Here is a 22,945-nt window from a genome sequence, read left to right on the forward strand (position 1 = left end):
TCTCTATTTTCTTTGGTTCATGGTGGGTAAGAAAATTAAGATGACTGAATTACACTCTTGATCTTTACACAACTATAGCTATTCAATTTCAACATTTTCATTGAAGTAAATGTGATTACATGAAAGAAACATCAATCTGAAAACACAACCATGGCTCCAGCAATATGTTTTAATTTTGAACGATGTTATTCTGTAAGTGAAGTGAAATAGATCAGCGTATATCACTATTAGTGTATATCACTATAATCCCCCAAATGTCAAAAAGTTGATTAAAGCTGCACTGGCAATTCTGCACTTAAAATTCAAGTATACTCTCAAAGATGTTTTTCTCAAGATATTTATAGGACATCATAAATAAAAACTTAATTTTTAAAAAGGTTCTAATAACCATTGGTCTCCCAGTAGTTTTAAAGAGAGCACTTTGACATGATTTGCTTTTCCTGAATGAGAAAACTTGCATAATTGTTAATAGTTTTCATTCAAAATTCATACCCTAAAACTTAACACAGGCAGAAAAAAGCAAATACTCTTCTGTGTGAACCTAATAAAATATCTTTATGGAACCTGAAATGACAGTGTAAATGCAATTCACTAGAAAATTTTAAACAGGATAAAATTGTCCTGCAACTGCATACACCTGCTTAAATCACTTCATTGCATCATTGCTCCATCATGTTTGTCTTGGGGTTACTGTTTCCATGTTATACCGTTTCTAACTGATTTTACATCAGTTTGCTGCAATTAGTCTTTTCCTCCATACCGTTGGTTTTGTTACTTGAGCAAAAAAGATGAACAATGGCTTCTGAGATCTTAGAAAAGCAAAAAGTGTTTGAGAACTGCCTTTTGCTTGTAAAATTCGACTTCTGGTTCTATTTCCTAGCCACACACCTAACTCTGCTACCCTCACTTCCCCACTCCCCACCATCTCCCCTCGCCTCTCCCTCTTCTCCTCTTGGTAATATGGGGGCAATAACAGCTCTGAAGTCCAAGGAAGGCTATGAGACTATAATACAAGTAAAGAGTTAAGCCCATTGTGTGGCACATACTAAGGGCTCAACAATCCTGGAGATTTTTGTTAAATTAGATGCCATTTTCATTAAGATGTCGTGACTCTATATGACAGCTTGGTCCCAGGAGTCTTGTCATGAGAAAGCACATGTACCTCTTCAGGGCATCCACTGTCCACCCAGTCCTGCCGATGGCGATCAAATCCACTGGAACATCTTCAGAGAGGACACATTGCAGTTCAGAAAAGAAAGTAATGGGGTGCAGAGTTGGGGGTGGGGAGAAATGAAAATAAAAAGACTGGTAAGTAGTTAATTCTCAAATTTTCAGTTTAGCACAACATAAACTTTCTTTTATAGAACTGTTAATTGGGGCAGCAGTGAAATATTTACAGTGTGGTGAGTAACAGCTCATTCCTTAGGTAGGCATGGTGTTAAGATCACTCATGGCAACAAATTACTGATGCCCACTACATGGTGCAGAACACCTGGGTCCCCAAGCAAAGGTAAGGCCAATTGTTTTTCTATGAAGTTGGTTTTCTTTTTACTCATACATTTTTTTCTCATCATCAAAACAAATGGATATAGACAATTTTTTTGCAGGTATCATTTTTTTTTTTTTTAGGATTTCAGATCTCTTTATTTGTTTTCCTTATTTTTTTTTTTTTTAAATTTAAGACCCATAGTCACTCAAACTCTCCTTTGTGCAGTAAAGGGTTAACTCAGCAGGTTTGGGGTGTTCAAACCCTCACATGCCAAAGAAAGAGCTGACCCTTGTCTGGTTCCCAGGAGATAACCTCCAAGCCCTTGGGAATATCTCACCTGATAAAAGTGGCTTTGTATATCTTGGATGTAAGGCTATGCAAGATAGTTTATGCTAACAATATGCTTTATGCTGAATGGCTGTTTTTATTCACCTGGATACTAGGGCCATGCTGTAACAGTTTGGTGTTATAGCTATTCAATTTCAACATTTTCATTGAAGTAAATGTGATTACATGAAAGAAACATCAATCTGAAAACACAACCATGGCTCCAGCAATATGTTTTAATTTTGAACGATGTTGTTCTGTAAGTGAAGTGAAATAGATCTAGCCCCTCTTGGAGGGGCTAGGGACTAGAGATGAGAATAGTCATAAAGAAATTCATACCTATCTCTCTGACCCTCAATAAAAACTCTGGACACCAAAGCATGGGTACGCTTCCTTGGTTGGCAACACTTGGTATGTGTTTTCTCAAATTGCTGTTGGGGGACTTAAGTGCTATCTGTACAACTCTACTGGGAGAAGACAACTGGACGCTTGTGCCTGGTCTCTTGTGGACTCTACCTTATGTATTTTTCACCTTCATTGATTTTAATCTGTATCCTTTTGCTATAACAAATGGCAACCTTGAGTATAACAGCTTTTTGGAGTTCTGGGAATCCTGGTTAATTAGTGAACCCGAATGTGTGCTTGTGAACCCCTAACATCAGTATGCCTATGTCATCTCTAAATGGTCTAAATCAGCAAACATTGGCTTAATAAGATATTGTTCAGTCCTACTGTCTTCCTTGATTGGAATGATTTTCTGCCCTCCTTATCTAACCAGCTATAGTCCATTTATATTTTTAAGACCCAGATATTACTACCTGGAGTCCATTCTATCTGATAAAGCTTCATAATTGCTCTGATCACATCTTATTTTACTATGTAACTTTTCCCCTTCTTATAAAACTTCATGTGCGTATGTCTTATTTACCAAACTTGATTGTGAACATTTAAAAAAAATTTTTTTTAAAGATTTTATTTATTTGAGAGAGAGAGAGAGAGAGCACGAGCAGGGGGGAGAAGCAGAGGGAGAGGGTGAAGCAGGCTCCCCGCTGAGCAGGGAGCCCCATGCGGGGCTCCATCCCAGGACCCTGGGATCATGACCCAAGCCGAAGGTGGACGCTCAACCAACTGAGCCACCCAGATGCCCCAATTGTGAACGTTTTAAAGTCAGGACTGGTATCATATAAAGTCATACCTAGTATATCTAACACATAATTTCTTTTTCATACTAGAAATTCAAAATATTTTGCTCATCTGTTAAAACTAAGGATTTACATAACCCCTGAATTTTAATAGCTAAGTATATATTTATATATAATATATGAATCCATATTGATGAATATTAATACAGATACCTATATATTTTTCAAAAGTAATGGAGGTCATTCAACTTTTGTCTATATTTTCTTATAGTATTACTTTGCAACTTTTTTTTCACTTGTTTTGCAATGAGTCTACATGATGACTTTTTCTAAGAATCCTTGCCAGAGATTATGTACCATGGCATGGATGAGCATAATTTAATTCAAGTGGAATGTGAAAACATCTCTACTGTCAACAAAGAAGACCGTATCTATCATTTTGCCCAAACATGATCCATTAGAGCTCTGCTATTTTATGCCTACCATCTGTGTTGAATAAACTTAAGTGTGGAATAAACATCAGTGTGTGATCTGGCATCCCAAGTTTGAGAATCCCCAGTTGGTCAAGGCCATCTCTGGTTACCCAAAGAGATTCTGACATTTGGAGCCTGTTTAATTCCAGATGAGGTAGATGGCTGTTCCCTCCTCTCCTTTTGTCCTTTCGAGTTTGTTTAAATATTGAAAAATGTATTGACATTTCCTTTTGCAATTGATTTTCTAAAAAAAATATATTTTGGGAGTCACCTAATCACAAGTCATTTTGAGAGCTACAAGTAAATAAACTGAACAGATAATTTTTAAAATGCAGTCTGCCTTCACTTACTCTATTCCAGATGTATTCAAAGCCAATGGGAATTAATAACTTTTATATTTTAATGAGACAGTACCATATCTTAAATTTACGGGTCAGCCAAAATTTCATCTTAAGTAATTAGCCCAATTGTTAAATTAATCCTAGGAAAAGTAGAGAAACAGTGCATTTTGCTTGATTTATTAAATAAGCCCCCAGTTATATTTTGTGAAATTAGGTTCCACTGAAAATATGTGATTCGATTAAGTAATTCATTCATTTATTCACAACTGATTCACTATTAGCTGATCTGCAGTTTACTAATTGCTAGGGTACGAAGGATTGAGAATGGCAAAACATGAAAACATTTGATTTGAAAACTCATGCATTTTTGTAATGTACAGTGCCTTAGAAAATTAACACAACTGGACACTGAATTTTTAGTCTTCTTTCTAACTCTAATCTATATTGCATCTGAAAGCAATTATAAACAAAGGGTGTGTGTTTGTGTGTGTTACAAGTCCCTAAGAAAAATCACATTTATATTATTTCTGAATTCTAAAAAAACACCAAATATCCCCTTACGAACACTTTCCTCTCTCCACTGAGCTGCTGCATTATTTTTTCTAAGACCCAATGATATTAGCCATATCATACTCCAGCATATTAATTTCCTGACATTCTTAACACTGTTAGCTAAGATGCTCTCTCCTACACTAGAGTCACCTAGTATTCCTGTTGAAAGCAAATTCATGAATGTAGCTGAATAAGATTCTCTGGCAGTTTGGGTCCAGCAATTTTCACTGTAAACAAGGCACCCCAGGTGATTCTTACCACACTGAATTTTAACACCACTGATTTCCTGTATGAAATGTCCACTGGCAGGCCCCTTCCCACGTCTCCTGTCCATCTTCTAAGAGCTGTTCTTATGCCCTTTAGTGCCCCTGCCTGAATGTGTTGTGCTCTTTCATTTTTGCCTTTGAACATGCTATTAATTATGTCTGGAATACCTTCTTTGTCTCTAGTTAGTAAATCCAATTCAACTCCAGCCTGTCTCTTCTGAGAAGCACCTCCTTTTTTCCCCACTAAGAGTCAACAACCCCTTCTCAGTGCCCCCCCAAATCAAGTGCTAGGGTCTATTATTATACTCCGATTGGTTGCTTTTAGCTTATTTTAGACTTGGGAGTACATGGTTCAAAGGGGGGTTGGAGTCAAACTGCTAGAGTTAGAATTTGGGCTTGGGCACAAACAGGAATGAGATCTCAGGCAAGTTATTTTTCCTATCTAAGCTTGTTTCCTCATCTGTAAAATGAGGTAGGGAGGTTATCTAAGGACTAAAATTGTGTTTGGTACATAGTCAACATTTAGTAAATATCAGCTGTTTTTAATACCGCTATATGTTTTTGTAGTATATGTGTAACTAGGTCAACAATTGTTGAAAATGAGTGAGATTTTCATTTTAGAGACAGCATTTTGGAAAATATTTAGGAATTAATTCTGTGTACCACATTAATGTGAAATGTGTTCTATACTTAAAGTCCTTTATCATCACATTTGGGAATTAGTATTACAGAATCTTAGGAGAGAAAAATCTAAGTTGCTTTCAAATTGGGTCAAATCTTTATGCAATATTTATAAACACACAGAGATTACGTGGTTTTGTAAATATTCCTCAAAAATTGATTTTAATAAAGTCTGAACTCCTAACCACGATAGGTTTCCATTTTTTTTATTTTCATGTTATTCCCTTTGTCTCAGCATTACCTAATTCCAAAACAAATTGATGAGAGCTGTACTTCAAATTAATTGTACTATTCTCCACTCAGTTTCAATGGGGTGTTGATTTCAAAGCCCCCAAGAGCCTTGTTAAGTGAACCTCATTCAATAAGGCAGCCTAGAAAACAAACAATACTCTCCTGGCTTGCAGCATCCCTCCAATCCAGAGATTAAAGTGTAAATTTTGTCTCTTTCTAACTTACCTCAGTTCTATAGAAAGGGTTTCAGAAATATGACTTACTTTGCAAGGGTAATGTATTCAGGTGAAGGAAGTAGAGTAAGTGTTAAAATGCATACATAAGGGTTAAACATAAAGTGCATCTCTTACTGCACAATTAAACACATGTCGTTTCACCACTGAGATGAAATATCTGCAAAAGAGAATTTAGGAAAGAAACCTCAGAGAATCTTAAGACTTGGTTAGGAATTAGTTTCTAGATGAGGAGTTAACAAATGTTTTCTGAAAAAGGAGGGACAGTAAATATTTTAGGCTTTGCAGGCTATATAGTTTCTGTTCTACTTGCCTCCTCCACTGCTCAAAAGCAGCCACAAATTCCTAAGAAATGGGTGTGGTTGTATTCCAATAAAACTTTGTTTATAAAAACAGGAAGTGGGTCAAACTTGGCCCACTTCCTGTAGTCTGCTGGCCTCTGTTCTAGTTTATTATATAAAAAGTAAAGATCTGTAAAATTCTGAAGACTAGGGCAAATACCTCATCAAGGTGTCTCATAATTTAAATGGTCCTTGCTAGCCTTATGTGTATTTAACAGGGTATGTTATCTTAATGGAAAAATCAATTGTTCATTTAGTAAATTTTCTTGTCACAGTCTAAAAGTATGAAAAATGATCCTGCAGCATCAAAGAAATGGAAAGATGTTTTAAAAAGAAGCAGAAGTATTTTAGATGAGAGACAAGTATAATGATATATAATGATAACCAGCCACGATTATAACTAATAACACATTTTATCATTGGGTAAAATAGGTGATAGGTAGTATGAAACTATAATATATAAGGAAATTATTTTGTTTTTAAATACTAAAAAATGTAATTGGAAAAGTTCATAAAATTTAAAATGCTGATTATAATAATTATTCTCAATAAAAAATTGGTAAAACAATTCTATCTTATTTCCCATATAGGGCATTCCTGTTGTTCCTAATTGGCTTCAGGCATGAGATGGATGACTTCACTTCTAAAACCATTTCTTCTAAAACTGAGAAACCTGATCTTAAAATTTTCCAGATTTTTCATGCCTGAACCACTCATTACATAGAGTGCTAGGAATGACAGATGAACCTAAGTACACAGTAATGTATTACGGAGACAACACTGTAGGACAAATTATGAAATTTTACATCAATCTAATATGCAAGAATGTGAAGTTTGTTGTGTCTTCCTTCCTTCCTCCCTCCCTCCTTTTCTTTCTTCTTCCTTCCTTCCTTCCGGCTCCATGCCCAATGTGGAGTTCAATGCAGGGCTTGAACTCACAATCCTGAGATGGAAACCTGAGCTGAAATCAAGAGTCAGACACCCAACTGACTGAGCCACCCAGGTGTCCCAAATTTGTTGTTTCTTAATGAAAGCTCTTGATGTTAGTTGCAGCTCAGAATCATAATCCAATGCCAGTAAGAACAGTTAGTTGCAAAATGCAGGAACTTTGTTTTGGAGATGAGTTTCAGATGGAAAACTGGGTTCAAGTCATCTGATATCCAGAATCTTGTTCTTTTTACATGGGGCAGAGAAGGTGTTATCTCAATGATAAAATATCATTAATTTCATTTCCCACCCAGACTTATTTAATATACCTTTGCTTACACCTATGTATTAATCAAATTGAATCATAACATATGATAGCTTGCTTTTCTACAGTTAATACTATAGCCTAGAAATTTTTCCATGTCCATAAATATCCCTTTAGAGTTAATTTTTAATGACAGCGTATATTCCATTATATGGCTTTATAAAAAATTTACTCAACCTATGTATGAGAATACATGTCATTTAAACCTTATAAAAATATTCATCATCATTCTTTTTGCAATTTGATGGATTAAAATGATATATCTTACTTTAATGAGCATTTCTTCTATTACAGGTGAGGATAAACTTTTAAAACATGTTTATTAACTTATTATTTCTACATTTTTAAATAGTGTATTCATTTATTTTCTCTATTTGACTGGGTTTTTGTTTTGTTTTGTTTTGTTTTTACAGGATTTCTATGAACTAGAGCACGAAATTCTGTTAACTGTATTACCTGTCTATAATTTGCCATTCTATTCTAAATATGATTTTTTGGGTCATACAACAGTTTGTATTTTTACATTGTGGTGTTTGTTTTTCAAACTTTCCTTGCAAGATTTCTTTCTTTGCTTTTTTGCTCAGAAAGGCCTCCACTACTTTGGCATTAAATTTGGCACTACATTTGCCATACTCTCTTCTAGTTAGTCCATTATTGCATTCTTTACTTTTACTTCTCTAATCTATTCTAAATTTATTTTGGTATATGGTGTGAAGAACCAAATCTAAATATACAAATCTTATTAAAATAGATGGCTGAGAGTCCCAGGATCATTTGTTGAATAGATTTTATTTTTTTAAGATTTTATTTATTTATTTGAGAGAGAAAGAGAGAGTGAGAGCATAAGCAGGGTGAGTAGCAGGCTCCCTGCTTAGCAGGGAGCCTGACCAACCAACACGGGGCTCAAGGGGCCCAACTGATGGGGGGCCCCAAGGGCTCAATCAACTTGGGGCTCAAGGGGTTCCAGGGGCTGGATTCCAGAACCTTGGGATCGAGACCTGAACCCAAGGCAGACGCTTACTGACTGAGCCACCCAGGCACCCCTTTTGAATAGATCTTTACCCATTGTTTGGAGCTGCCTGTTTTCTTACATAATAAACTCATATGCTAAGCTCTACTTCTGAAATTATACACTCTTCCACTGATTGCTTTGTTCCTTCTTGTAATGATGATTTCATCATTATAGTTTTTTATAACATAATTTAATACCTAGTAGTTTTTAAGTCTTCCATCATTGATCTTATTTTAAACTTTTTCTTGAGTAGTTTCATTCATTTATTCTTTCTGTGACTTTTGCAATCACATTCTGATGTTCCAAATAGCAGTCCTATGTGAATTTGGTAGAATTAATGTGGTATTAATTGGCATCTTATTACATTCTAGCTTTCCATCCATAAAATGTTTTTTCAGGTGTTCTTTTAAGGGCCTCATCAAACTTTAATTGTTTCCCTTATATAGGGCCTACACATTAAGTTTGTTAGTAATTATTTTATCTATTTCTGCTATTGTTAAAGAGCTTTAATCATTGTATTTTCTAAATGGTTATTTCTGACATGGAAAGCTATTGATTTTTGTGTAGTTATTTTGTAACTGGTACCTTTATTTATAAATAATAACTTTGCTTCTCCTTTCCAATAGTCATGTCTCTTATTTATGTTTCTTTTCTCTGTGCATTAACCAGAAATAGAGAATTCTATTACATAACAGTAATAATCACATCCTTCCTTTCTTCTTTATTTTGATTGGAATGTCTCTGGGGCTTCAATGTTCAGTATATTTTTTCCATTGTTGTCAAGTAATGCTTATTGTTATGTTAATACACTTCCTTCTATCTCAATCTGCTTTTTTACTTAGGAAAAAAATGTTAGAATTTATCAAATATTTTTTCCTCTATCAAGATGAGCAAATGATCTTCATTACCAGTGCTATTAATTGCATTAATATATTTCTTTAAAACATGGAATGAATTTATTATTTGGCCATATGTTTTAATTATTTCAGGTCTGTGGGTTTTGATTCCTAACTATTGGGGTTTTCAAAATTCTATAATCATAAATAATACAGGATATCTATAAGTAATCTACAGCTAACATCACACATAATGATGAAAGAGTGAATGCTTTCTTCCCAAGATAAGAAACAAGACCAAATGGCTACTCTCATCTCTTCTAATCAACAAGGTACTATACAGTTGAAGAGGCAAGGAGAAGTTAGAATCCTAGAAAGTGAAGTTTTGGGAGAATGTCAAATCATTAATTGCTTCATGCCTTGTGTCTTTCCTATATGAGTGCAGAGTAAAATGAGAAGTTAACACTCATAGCTTGATTAAGCGGCAAAAATAAGGCAGCCATACCCGATTATAGAAGAATTAGTAAACAGCTGAGACTCATAACAACCCTCATTAGAGATACAAAGTAATATTTATTATGATTTTGGAAGGTTGAAAGTAATGATTTTACTAATAGAATGAAAAAGTCAGCAGAAACCCAAAGAATATCTTAGGGTTAAATGTTTAGACTTAAATGAGTAAACTTTTTGAGTGGGGTGGAAATTGAAGGCTACCAAAAAGATTAAAGTTGAGGTATTCCTCTTTTTAAAACCCTGAGATGGTACATATTACCACATGAAACCAGGCATCCATGGTCATACAGCATCTGTCAACATAGTCAGTTTCAGAACTAAACTGCTCTACGATTTGAAGAGGAGAGTAGCTGTTGGGGTTTCCTTGGTGCTTTCCCTTCTATGAGATCTAACCCACACTGCCTTCTAAAGGAAATGCCACAATGGAGGATTATTCTTCTCCCAAGTGAACAATCAAGGTTACAGCTCCTAGCCTGAGGACACAATATTTGTTATCCAATAAAAGTTATACAGTTAGAGATGAAGTCTTCAGTTTACCTGGGGCTATTAACATTTAAGATCAAACTTGTTATCCCAACATGATGAAGATAATATTTCTTCACTGACTGATCTTAAATATGTCTTTGGCAACTAATATAAGTCTGGCCAAAAACACATTTTAACAATTTGGTTCCTTATTTATGAGAGATTTCCAACTCCTTTAGAAACACCATAACTTTTAAAGAAGATAAATGATAATCTGAGGCTGAGGAATGGTAATTGAAGGAAGACTGTTAAGACAACTAAATAGTTTTATTTTGTTTCTTCCAATTATGTATACATGAATAAGATGTTATACAGTTTTTATTTTAGGAAAGAAAGATTATATTATTGGTAATTATTTCTAAGAGTGAAATTAATAATTTTATAGCTTTTAGAATGTATGGTTGTAAAATGAGAATTCCATTCAAAAAACAATGTTATTTTCCACCTAACTAAATGTGCAGCTTTGGGGTCTTGTATCTGGGCAACATATTAGCACATCCTGAAGAAACTGGGAGCACAGCCCCTTGTATCACATTAGAAAAGAAAACTTCCCTTGCCATACTCAACTCTCTTTCTGAATCCAGGCACTAAGAGTAATGGAGTCTCTAGACTTGAATTAATAATTAATAAATTGGTTAATAATTTTCAACAGGCTACTGGGCACTTTCAGAAAAACAAAGCAAAACACTGTCTCATTTAATATGGGAATATGGGGAAAAGAAGGGGAAGGAAGTCGAGGTTACAGTGTTGGAGCAAGTTAATAGTTGACATGTGTTTAAAGACAGTCAGTTATGTAATTCTCACCCCAGCCTGGCAATATTCCTCACAATTATTTGCATTTGACTACTGCAAAAACTTAGGGCTATATTATTTAGTGAAAAGTGCGTGAGTTTTAGAATTGCATACATAAAACTGGATTCAGGTCTTAACTCTGTGAGCAATAGCAAGTTCTTATTGGAGATTCAGTTTCTGTAAAATGGAGATTGTAAAATCAACCTTCCCTGTGTTTTGGTGAGAACTAAACAGGATAATATAGATGAAGCGCTCTTTCGGTGTTTGACATAGTAGGTGCTTGATAAATGTGAGCTATTTTATGCCTTTTTACCCTCCATCGCACTTAGCACTATCAAAAGTGTTTACTGAAAAAATAAAAAGGCATTGTAACTGGAACTGAATCAGTTTCAAAACTGAAATCTATGATATTCTCCAAGTCCTGACCCAGCTTCTTTAGCCACAAAAGCAAAGGATCTTAAACAAAGAGGAGAAATCTTCTCTTTCTGATGAATCAATTTTTTCAGAATCTAAATATTTCGTGCCAAGCATTCAACTTTGCTATCTTGCTACAATAGAAGTGAGAGTTAAATCCTGTGGTAAAGGAAAAAAAAAAAAAAAGATTGCTCCTCATGGCTGTGAGCCATTGAAGCTAACAGTCACAAATAAAACTACTGGATGTTTCAAGATTCCAATTTTTGACACCCTTTCTTAAAATCTCCTGACTTCATACCAAGTGTTATACTTAAATGGCACTTTCAAATGCATAAAAGTGGACAGAGCAGTGACTTTTACTTTGAGGTTGGCTCAGAAAAAGGAACATAAAGACTTATGGGTTTAGGTGTGCTGTGAGCCTCAGTAAAATGCTATCCTTTCACCAATAAATTTTTATTCCATGGTGCTCAGATTAATGGCTCCTGGTCTTTCAGAGTTGTCTGCCTTCCTGAGGAACATCAACGACGCATGAATCAAGTCACCTCTGTTCTGCCAAGATAACAAAGTTAGACTCTGGCAAGGGACTAGAAATCCCTTTGATGAGCCAATTGTCTCATCAAAAAAAGAGGTCTTTGTCGTAATTTAACTTTTGATGTAAAACAGCTTCACAATTTTACTGAGAATGCTGACGTCTGCAGAGAAACAGATGAAGATGGCATTTCTAGTCTCTCAGAGAACCATAGCATGAACTTTACCCCCGTTTTGAGCCATAAACGTTTAGGAAAGGACTATAAGGGATACAAGAGGCCATTACATGTGTCACCGTCTTTTCAGGAAGAGTCACCAATAATCCGATCCAGACAACTCCATGTCTCTCTCTCTTCTGTCTGTCTCTCTCATTGCTTAAGAGATAAAGTGTTTCTAATCACAGTAGATTTGGGTCCTTGCAAATGATCTTCGGAAAGAATGGCTGGATTAGGAAGGTTAGTATTTCTAACCAGGAAAACCTGCATTAATCACAGATTTTCAAGCTTTGCCCAGAGCTCAGGGTTTGGTGTTGCAGAGGCCTTCCATGACTGATGTCCTGGGTGAGAAGGAGATGGAGGGCGTGGCTGTGAACCCCCAGCCAGATCTAATTTTATCTGTTTTGTATTTGGAGTTTCATTTTTCAAAAATGTTTCTCCTGCTTGAGAAGAAAAAGGTTGAAAATCATTTTATTAAATCATCTGTACACCTCACCCCATTAATTAATCTAGGCTTGTTATCACTGTATTTTACAATGTAATTAAACCTTTCAGACAAGTACTATGAGCTCATTTAAAATATGATAATATAATATTGACAGGAACTCCAAGAAGAGAAGCAGTTTTTTTCTTTTTCTCTCTGCATGTGCCTAGAAGATGTAATTTAAGGCATTTTAATGTCAGATAATAGTGCTTGACCAGCAGAACACTGTTTCTTAAAAGATATTTGTTTAATGATTTTTTGATAATGCGCATTTATTCTTCAAAAGATATTATATTTGTGAAATAACTTTTCTAGGATCTGAGTTAACACAGAATACCTTTTATACACATGTAGTGGCCCATATTGATTTACATTAATCATTCAACCTTGAAAAGAGTCATTGTTCCCTTTCATCACTTTATTTTGATTAAAGAACATTGTATGTCTCCATTTGTATCTTCAGCTCATGGTAAATTCAGTGTCATCTTCTAAAGTCTTAAGAGTGATAATTCCAAGTAAAAGTAAATTGATTTTCGTGGAAACACTTATAAGACTTCTAGAGTTGTTTCAATGATTTTCTTATTATTTTAAAACTACATGTGAGACAATTTTGAAATACATGTATATATAGCTTAGTTCAAGTTGCCTCTTGAAGTGTTAGTTGTAATATCAATGCTTAAAAAAAATACTACGTATATTTTTAGCAGTGGCTTTTAGTATGTAAGGCTTTGTTTTCTTTTTAAGTTTTTGTTATTCTCTCCTCATGATAAATCTGTGAGGTCACCTGGAAGGGTCTGTTTCTAAGATTGTACTGGCTCCTTTTGCAGATTACCAACAATGTATTAGTAAATTCATTCCACTTTAGGGAATGATTCTGGTCATAAAATAGTGTTCTGCTTATTTCCTTGCTTTATTCTACATCAGATTTGCCAGGCATATAAAAGATCAAATTACTAAATGCTAATTCTATTAGAATTTTACACAGCTCATGTGTACAAATGTTCTATGTCTTATTAAAGGCAGCAAAAAAAAAAAAAAAAGAGAGAAGGATTTTAAGAATTTGGGTGTAAAGCAATTTTCTGCTTCATAAAATACAGTTAGTGTCACCTTATGTTAACAGAAACATTCTTGGATATGTGATTTTTCTCTTCAGATTTGCTTTTAATGAAACTGGCTTAGTATTTCAGAGCACACCCCTTTAAGCCAGATTAAAAAAAATATTTATAGCAAAAGCTATACAAACAAATGCAGAATGATATCTAGACCCAAATCTTCACGTTATTCTCTCAGCTCACAAGATCCATCAATTTGGTCTTCAAAATCTTTTTTAGTATTTATTTTTACACACTATGATGGTAGTTTGACCTTGTCCTTCATTTACTGCCCATTGTTTCCTACGGTGACAATCATTAGAATTATCTGATTTATCCCAGTGTCGCTGTTACTTCAGTGACATAACCAGATAGTCAATGTTTGCTTCCAAGATAATTTATTCAGAATACACATTTTATTTTTTCCGTTAAATGTATTTGTTATATGTCTTCCATTGATCTGGAAAACTTTTCCTATAAAAGGGCAGATAGATAAATATTTCAGGCTTGTGGGGCCGTATGGTCTATCTCCCAGGAATTCCTTTATGGAGAATAGTGGAACTAATATAGGGATTCTACCTCTGCCTCAGGATCTGAATATACAAATGCAGTTAGGATTCCCAAGGTGGTATTAGGGAAGATGACAGTGGAACTTAGGGGGCAACTGGTACGCTTTTGAGAGGGGGAGGAGACAGAAAGAAATGGGGCATGGGGACAACAGGCCTACGCCCGCCTGTCCAGAGAAAACTGTGCATGTGGACTTGGGGAGCATAGCTGATGCTCACACTTTGCAGGCATCTCTATTTACAAATACTGTGTTCGACTACAGTCAGCCTTTCAGGTCAAGTTTTCTTACATATTTCTCTCCACTCATGTGCATGTTCTTGCTCACTTGGCTATTTGAGACTATCTAAGTTTAAGCTTGCATACTAAAATTTAAGTCTCTGAAGTATTTTATACCCATGCCTTTGAAATACGGCATCAAGGATCACCGTCTCTTTCATACACTGAGTGCATGAGTCTGAAGTGGTGCAGAGGTCTATTTATACTCCATCTTTGATAGATGAGTAGAAAACTTGACACAGAAAAAAGCGATACAGGACTAATTCTCCTCTGAGAAATAAATTCTTTATACACCATTTTTGCTGTATGCAATTTTAATGGATTACTCACAAACCTTTTTCCCCATTAGAACTCTATGTGCTATTTTTATTACTTTCTCCCAATTCCTGGTTTTTATTTATTTATTTTTCCCTGAGGACTCTGTCTTGCCAATTGTGCACTTTGCACAAATACAACCTCAATTATTGTTAAAGGAAACTTTGTATGTGTCTTTTACAACAAACAACTCAAATAAGCTTTGAAAGAGGTTAGTGTAAATTAGCTAATAAGACCCTTTTGGTAGGCAAAGGAAGGGCCTTTTCCCCTTTCCTGATGGATATCAGCTTTGGATTACTTAGCAAAGCTACATGTGCTAACACTAGGCATGGAAGCCTTAAGAAGAAATTTCAACCCTAGCATTTCTTTTTTTCCTTCATCTCCCCAACCTTCCATCTTTAAAAAAACTTTTATTTTAAATGCTGGCTCCACCAGGATTTAAACTAGTTACTAGTTCCGTGACATGGGCTAAGCTCCTCAACCTTCCTCATTTCTCATTTCCTTAATCTATGAAACAGGGAACTGAACACTTACCTCTGGATGGTCCTTTACAGACCAAGGATTGGATGAGATGAAAGAATTAAAAGACTTTAGTGGAAATGAAGGCTTTCGTGTGATGCCTGACAGATAGTAAATACAGAATAAAACGTAGCTATTAGAATTGTTAAGCACCTCTGTATGTAAAGCATTCTCACCCTTAAAACAAACCCCTGTCCTTGCTTTCAAAGCTCATGTGATTCAGCAGCAGCAGTGGTAGAAAATCTGCGCAAAGATAAAATAAACCTGTGTGCTAACAAAGCGCAGGGAAGGGAGAAACGAATTTTGATCGGGGTACAGGTCAATACAGAGGTCTTATCTGGTGGTCAGAGATGTTATTTTAGGAATATAAAACCTGTGTATTTTTAGGACAGCCTATCATTAGAAATTGTTGCAGCCAAGGTCATGATTCATGGAGAATCATACCCCCTTGACTGTGAATTGTCACTGAAGGAAACATTCTAGAGATGAGAGGCGGAAAAAAAGTGGCCCTCTAGGAAGGAGAAAAAAATGAGTCTCACTAAACCAGAATTGGCAAATCCCCTTCATCGTAGCACAGAAAAGGAAAATTTGAATGCTAATCTTGTTCAACCAATAAATCTTATTTTATCCTGAAACACCCTTCTTCACTTTTCCTAATGATGGATAACAGCTTAGTCAGATTGCTATAATTATATAAAAAGATACATCTTTAGAGTAGCACTACCTAGATGTTCTTAGAACCAAAGCAATAGGGACGCCTGGGTGGCTCAGTTGGTTAAGTATCCGCCTTCGGCTCAGGTCATGATCTCATGGTCCTGGGAGCAAGTTCCCTATTGGGCTTCCTACTCTGTGGGGAGCCTGTTTATCCCTCTGCCTCGGTCTCTCGTGAATAAAATAAATAAAATCTTAAAAAAAAACAAAGAAATAACAGGACTATTACACACATTGCTGAATTACTGTATTTCCTGCACTTTTCCACCAATGACAGAATTCCTATCATAGAATTTCCCTCAAAACTCTGGGTAGGAAGACTGTATCTCTGACTCAGGACTTGACAGTAAATAAACTCTTTAGCATTTAGAAAATTTCATAAATATCTTAAGTAGCATGTTTATACCAAGAAATAGGACATAGTCATATTTCAACTTTTCTTGCGGGTAGATTTTAGCAGAAAGCAAAAAATCAGAAACTATCCTATCCAATGACATCCAATGTCAGTGACATTTTAATCATTTTCTTACATAAGTCTTTAAAGAGCTGGCTGGAGTACAAACATTGTATTTTGAATGTCTTTCTATATTTTCACATTAGATTCCCGGCAAAACAAATAATTAAACCATAAACCACTTATTAAAATTTTTCTTTTTTACCATAATGTCAGTCTTTTCAATATGAATATTAATCTGAGGCTACCTGATACTCAACAGTCATGTCAATTGTTTTTTAACAGAAGTTAACTGTGAACTTTGTTTTTTGCTTTTAAATTTTTATTTCCTTGTTCTTTATGGATATTTTTTTCATAATAATTTAGCACCTACTGTTTTTAAATTGAACAAAATCAATCTCATTCTTGGACAATTAACTTTTAATTATTTCCAGGGGAACTCATTACTACATTAGTGCAAGCAAGCTAAGGAAATGGAATATGTAATTTAGCACTAAAATGCCCCATTTTTAGATACTCCATATATGTTTTTAGGTTGCATTTGTTGACGTTTAATTTTCCAAATTATAACCAGATAAAGTGCAGTCACCACAGCTGGTTAAAACATAGGTAAAACTTTAAAATCACTTGGTTAATCTTGAAAAAGCAGCTATAAACAGATGTGATACTAAATAATTCTACAGATTTTATTTCTAGCTTGCCAAATGGTGCTCAGATGGAACGCAAACATAGCATTCACTGACTAGAAAATCAAAGACAACTTAAAAGAATGCCTTGATATTTCAGGTGGGACTCGGTTATCAGGAGACTTGGCTCAAGCACCTGTTGCTTTTGAGTTTGGAAAAAAGGAAGCTGGTGCCTATTCTGTATTCACAACCATCTTCAGAGACTGGCAGATGGCCAGTGGCAAAAAGGAGACGAGGCCAAAATGCAAAATAGATGATTGATAGATGAAAAGATAGACGAAAACATAGTTCAATAGTTTTTTAAAAAAATAAATAGAATTACATGCGTTTTATATCCAAAAGGCTAATAAATCCAATGTCATCTCTCCAGAGGAAAGAAAGGCAGCCTATATATTCAGAATTGATAAGGGGTGCCTGGGTGGCTCAGTCAGTTAAGCGTCCGACTCTTGGTTCTGGCTCACGTTGTGATCTCTTGGGTCCTGATCCCATGGGTCGTGATCTCATGGGTCAGGAGATCAAGCCCCACATTGGGCTCCAGGCTCTGTGGGGAGTCTGCTTGATGATTCCCTCCCTCTGCCCCTCCCCCTGTGTGCACATGCATGGCTCTCTCTCTCTCTCCATCTCTCTTTCTCTCAAAATAAATAAATAAATCTTAAAAAAAAAAAGAATTGATAATTTTCTACTCCTGAAAGTTTAACTTCAGAATTTTCTGAAAGAGTATCCAAAATTTCCTAGTTATTTTTTTTTAACACGTAAACGGATGAGTTAAAATAACTTTGTTTTACAAATATGTATTTGTTTGTTGATTGATTGGTTCAGTATAGGTAATATGTACATGTGACAAAAATTCAAACTCTTCCAAAGGAAATATGATGAAATGGTAATAATCTCTCTTTATGCCAATTTCCAATTCATGGCAGTTTCCCCAAAGGTCAACCCTGTTACTAGTATCTTATGGATCTTTTCAAAATTATTCTCTATATCAGAGTATATTTCAAAATGCTTTCTGTAATGGATAAAATAACATCATAGCTTATTACACTGTTATAATTAATTCACACAAAAAGAATTAGTACACCTCAGCTAGGCTTGGAATGCTCAAAAGAAAAAATAGACTTTAATTTTGTATTCTTAAAAGAACAATTTTTTATGCTGTATTTCAGAACATGCTAATTAATTAACATGCTAAGATTGTTTATATAAATTTGAAAGGATTATAAATTGCACTAAAATAAATTCAAATTCAATTTACCTCTTATGAACATTGCACATCTGAAAACAATTATCTTGGCTGTATGGAATTTCTAGAAGCACCTTAGTTCCTTTAGAACAGTGAATTTCTTCACTGTTTTAGTAGCAGTGATTTAATAAAAATTCAGAAATCAAAGATGTTCCAATGATCTTAACTAGCTAACAGTGTTCCCAAATCTCCTCATTTATTTATTGCATACACTGTACTTATCCAAAAACTTGCTTTCTTTTATCAACACCTATTTCATTAACTCCTAATGGATTTTAAAAACAAGTATTTTTATCTTCAATTTTTTTTTTCTATATTTCTCTATTCCAAAGTAAGGATAATTGTTTTCACACAACTTTGGTGTAACCACTGCAGGCTCACAAGACTCTCAGCCCATTGATACAAGATCGGCCTTTCCACTGTGCTTGTCTCAGATTACTTCAGGATCCCCTGAAGAGGTTCATTGAAAAGTTCAATCCCTGGACTCCACTCTGGACCTACTGACTATGAATCCCTTGGTGAGATTCAGAGAAATCTGCATTTTAACAGGCTCCTGGGGCAATTTTTAACTGTACTAATAATTAAAAATTACTGAACCTAGGGCCACTCAGAATTAAAGAATACAAGAATCAAATATGTCTAGATGAGATATGTATTTCACATCTCAGGATGTAAAGTCAAAGAGTTTATTGATTTGTCCAAGATCAGCTAACTGTTGGCTGGGCCATTAGGTATTCAGACATCCAGTCTAATCCACTTAGGACAACAAAACATGAATGCCTCTCTACTATGCATTTAGGGAATTTTGATTCCTTCTGAATAATGGAGGAATGCTTTCTCACTTCTGGGCTTCTCCTGAACCTTGGCTGGCTGGTTCTCCCTGACACTGAAAACCCAATACATGTAATAACTCACTGAAGAGAAAGAAACTCATTTGGTCTAGACTTGGGCTACTGGGCTCACCACTTTCAGACCAGTTTTCAGGCCTTTTCAGACCTTACCACTGCTGCTGAGTATATAATTAAAGATAACTGTTTCTGATGCCTTCAATCAGAAATGATAGCATTCTCTTCTTCCTGTCTATCATGACTAGGCAGCATGACAATAAAGCGTTCCAATTAATTTTTCATCAATTAAATAATTCTGTTGGATCTGATATTTCAGTAAGGATATAACTTTCTATCAAAGACAAAAATAGATTATGTTAGTTATAAATAACTTCATATTTTGCATTTAAACCTGACATTCAGTTTATTGAAAATGGTAACATTTTCAGCTATCAAAATATTACTAATCTGTAATTCTGATAAACAGATGGAGATGATTTCAGCTTGAAAGAGAGTCAGCATATGAAACATAGATCAACAAAAATTTATTTAAAATTCTTAAAGCTTGGTGAGTTCTAAATGTCCATCTGAAATTCAGTGCATTTCAGAGTGGAACTTTATTTTATCCCAATTCATGGTAATAAGCCTACAGTTATAATTAATTTTGGATCAGGGCTGCTGGACTTCCCAAATAGCTACTATTTATTAGATCTGGACTTTACACCTTATCACCAAAGCCAATGGATTTCCTTATGTGAAAGAATCATGTAAATGTGTAGTATACTAGTAGCCTCGAATATGAACTTCGACCATACTCTCAAAAGGGTTATAGGCTATGGTTTTGCCCAGGATATAAAAGGCACATTTAAGCAGGTATAATTATACCCTGCTGATTAATCTTAATCTTACAAATTTCAGAGTGGGCCATATATTCTAAGAATACATGGAATGTCATTCGACAATTGTGGGTTTTCTGATCCTCTCTTTTCAATCTTAAAATCTTGGACTAAATTAAGACTTACAACTAAATCAGACTAACAGAATGCTTTATATGGTCCTCTGAGGATTACAGTGGAGTTGCACCTTACTTGAGGGCTAGATATGGAGGTGAGTAAGTAGGTAAAAATCACACTGGGTCAAAATATGTTTAAATTCCCTTAGTACAGCTCTTTCAGGAGCCTGCCACTCTTTTAATAAAACTACTTCTTCCTCCAGTGGCAGTATGGACTGTTGGATTTTGGCTGATTGTAGATGAAGTTGTTGGCTTTATTTTAGGATCATGTGGTATGAAAAATATCTGTTGTTTCCTTAAACCCTAAAGTTACACTCAATCCTGCAAACATGCCTATGTGTTTAGGGGTACATCAAAATAAAACCGAAGGAGATAGGTATATTCAAGTCTCCTTGGTGCTCCTATTCAGAAGCGTAAGATTACTGACTGGGGAAAGGTTGGATTGGCTGCATTATTTAAATTTGTTCTCTCCATTTCTCTCTCCTCCCAAACTTAGGTAGTTTAATTTCTGTAAGCTAAATGAGCATATGATGAGTACATTCTATTTTCAAAAAAAATTAGCTGTGCCCATATAAAAAGAATTTTTCATCCTTAATTAATTTAGGTTGATAATACATTTTCCATCATTAATGAATTATTGGCCACTATCTCTGACTTTATATACTTTAAGATTTTTGAAGTATACTACACATACTTTTTTTTCTATTTTTCTTTTTGTTACTGCAAAGAAATTCAGTTCATTCAGTGGAAAAATAACAGCCAGTGCCATAGTATGTTCAAGGAAATGTAATAGAAATAACAGGTCAAAACAAATACAGAACAGTTATTCAAAAACACTTTTCCCTCATCTCATATATCTTCTTAAGTAAATATGTGATACTAGTATTCAGTAATTACATGTCTTTACCATTAGTAGGGATTTACCTATTCTATTTATTCTTTTGATGAGTAGAATCATGGAAAGTATGTATTTCCAAATTTTTACCTGTAGTCCTATGACTTTGATCAGGGCTAAGTAAGTAAAATGAGGAAAATTCTTTAAAACTGAGACACCAGGAGACTAACTCCCCAGTATTCAACCTGCTTAATTATAAATATTGACATTTTATGCTAAACATCAGCTTAGTCCTTACTATAGCCATAGGGTTGATACTGACAAAGTCAATGGATGGGAACAGCTAAAGTGACCAATTAGAAATCTCATGAAAGTGCAAATTTCTGGCCTTGATCATTTGCATGTATCAGTCCAACTGTATGAGTTGGATGGCTGTATTAGTCTAGGCATGATGTTAGGTGCTGTGGAAGACACTAAAATGAGTAAGGCTACATTTCTGCCCTTGAATTTATGTTCTCTAATTTCTCCTTTGTTGATTCTTCCTTTTGTCTTCAACTCCATGTGGCAAAAATTCAAATTATACACAAGAGTACATAATAAAAAGTAATACTCATCCTCATGCCTGTCTCCAGAGGCAAATATTGTCCTCAATCTCTTAATGTGTTTTTTCAGAGGTATTCTGTCTATACAGACATGTATGCAAATGTATTTTAAAATAATTTTATATAGGGGCGCCTGGGTGGCTCAGTCATTAAGCGTCTGCCTTCAGCTCAGGTCATGGTCCCAGGGTCCTGGGATCGAGCCCCGCATCGGGCTCCCTGTTTGGTGGGAAGCCTGCTTCTCCCTCTCCCACTCCCCCTGCTTGTGCTCCCTCTCTCACTATGTCTCTGTCTGTCAAATAAATAAATAAAATCTTAAAAAAAATAATTTTATATAATGAAAAATTAGCATCATACCTCATTATGCCATGCTATTATCTAGCTCTTGGAATCTCTTCTATTTTCAATTTACACTCTCTGCATAGCTGATCTTACTCAGCCCTATGAATTTAAATACTATCTATATGATAATGACTCTCCAATCTGAATGTCCAGCCACAACCTCTTCCCAAAATTTCTGGCTTATATATTCCCACCTACTCAACATTTCCACTTGAATTCTGATAGACATCTCAAACTGAACTTGTCCCCAACCAAGCTCTTTATTTCCCCCCACCCCAGACTCTATTTCTTATGCCATCCTACCTATCTCAAAAAATGAATGCCAGAATCCACCAAATTACTCAAATAAAAATCTAGAAAGCAGTCTTGATTCTTATCCTTCCTGCTTTCTTCACTTCCAATCCATTAGTAATTTGTCTCCTTTCAAATATATCTCACATTCATTGATCTCTCCTGATCCCCATAATTATCATCCTTGTCCAAGCAGCTGTCATTTTTCCTATAGACTACTGAGCACACTCTCTACTACTCTCTTCCTTTTCAATCTTTCTACACACACACACACACACACACACACACACACACCCCAAAAAATAACTATTCTCCTTGGAACAGCCAGAGTTTCATTTTTAATATTTTTAAATAAACTCTACACCATACAGGAGGCTCAAACTCATGACCCTGAGATCAAGAGTCACATGCTCTACCCACTGAGCCAGCTAGGCATCCCCAGAATTTTATTTTTAACATATAATGAAATATTTTTAACACATCACTCCTCTGCTTAAGTTCTAGAATCTAGAGGCTTCCCTTCACCCTGAGAA

General features: G+C 35.2%; 1 protein-coding gene across 1 annotated transcript in view; it reads right to left on the minus strand.

Annotated features, from left to right (window-relative positions):
* PLXDC2 (plexin domain containing 2) overlaps positions 1-22,945 on the minus strand; it is a 457,639-nt gene that overhangs the window by 82,286 nt on the left and 352,408 nt on the right. Inside the window, exon 11 of the mRNA XM_045874316.3 lies at positions 1,163-1,223. Within this exon, the coding sequence (XP_045730272.1) occupies positions 1,163-1,223 (61 nt within the window). The remainder of the gene's footprint in view (positions 1-1,162; positions 1,224-22,945) is intronic.

This window comes from Mirounga angustirostris, unplaced genomic scaffold, assembly GCF_029215605.1.
Source record: "Mirounga angustirostris isolate CCGP_5_RB_7025 unplaced genomic scaffold, mMirAng1.0.hap1 SCAF_5, whole genome shotgun sequence".
In the NCBI taxonomy this organism is placed as follows: Eukaryota; Metazoa; Chordata; class Mammalia; order Carnivora; family Phocidae; genus Mirounga; species Mirounga angustirostris.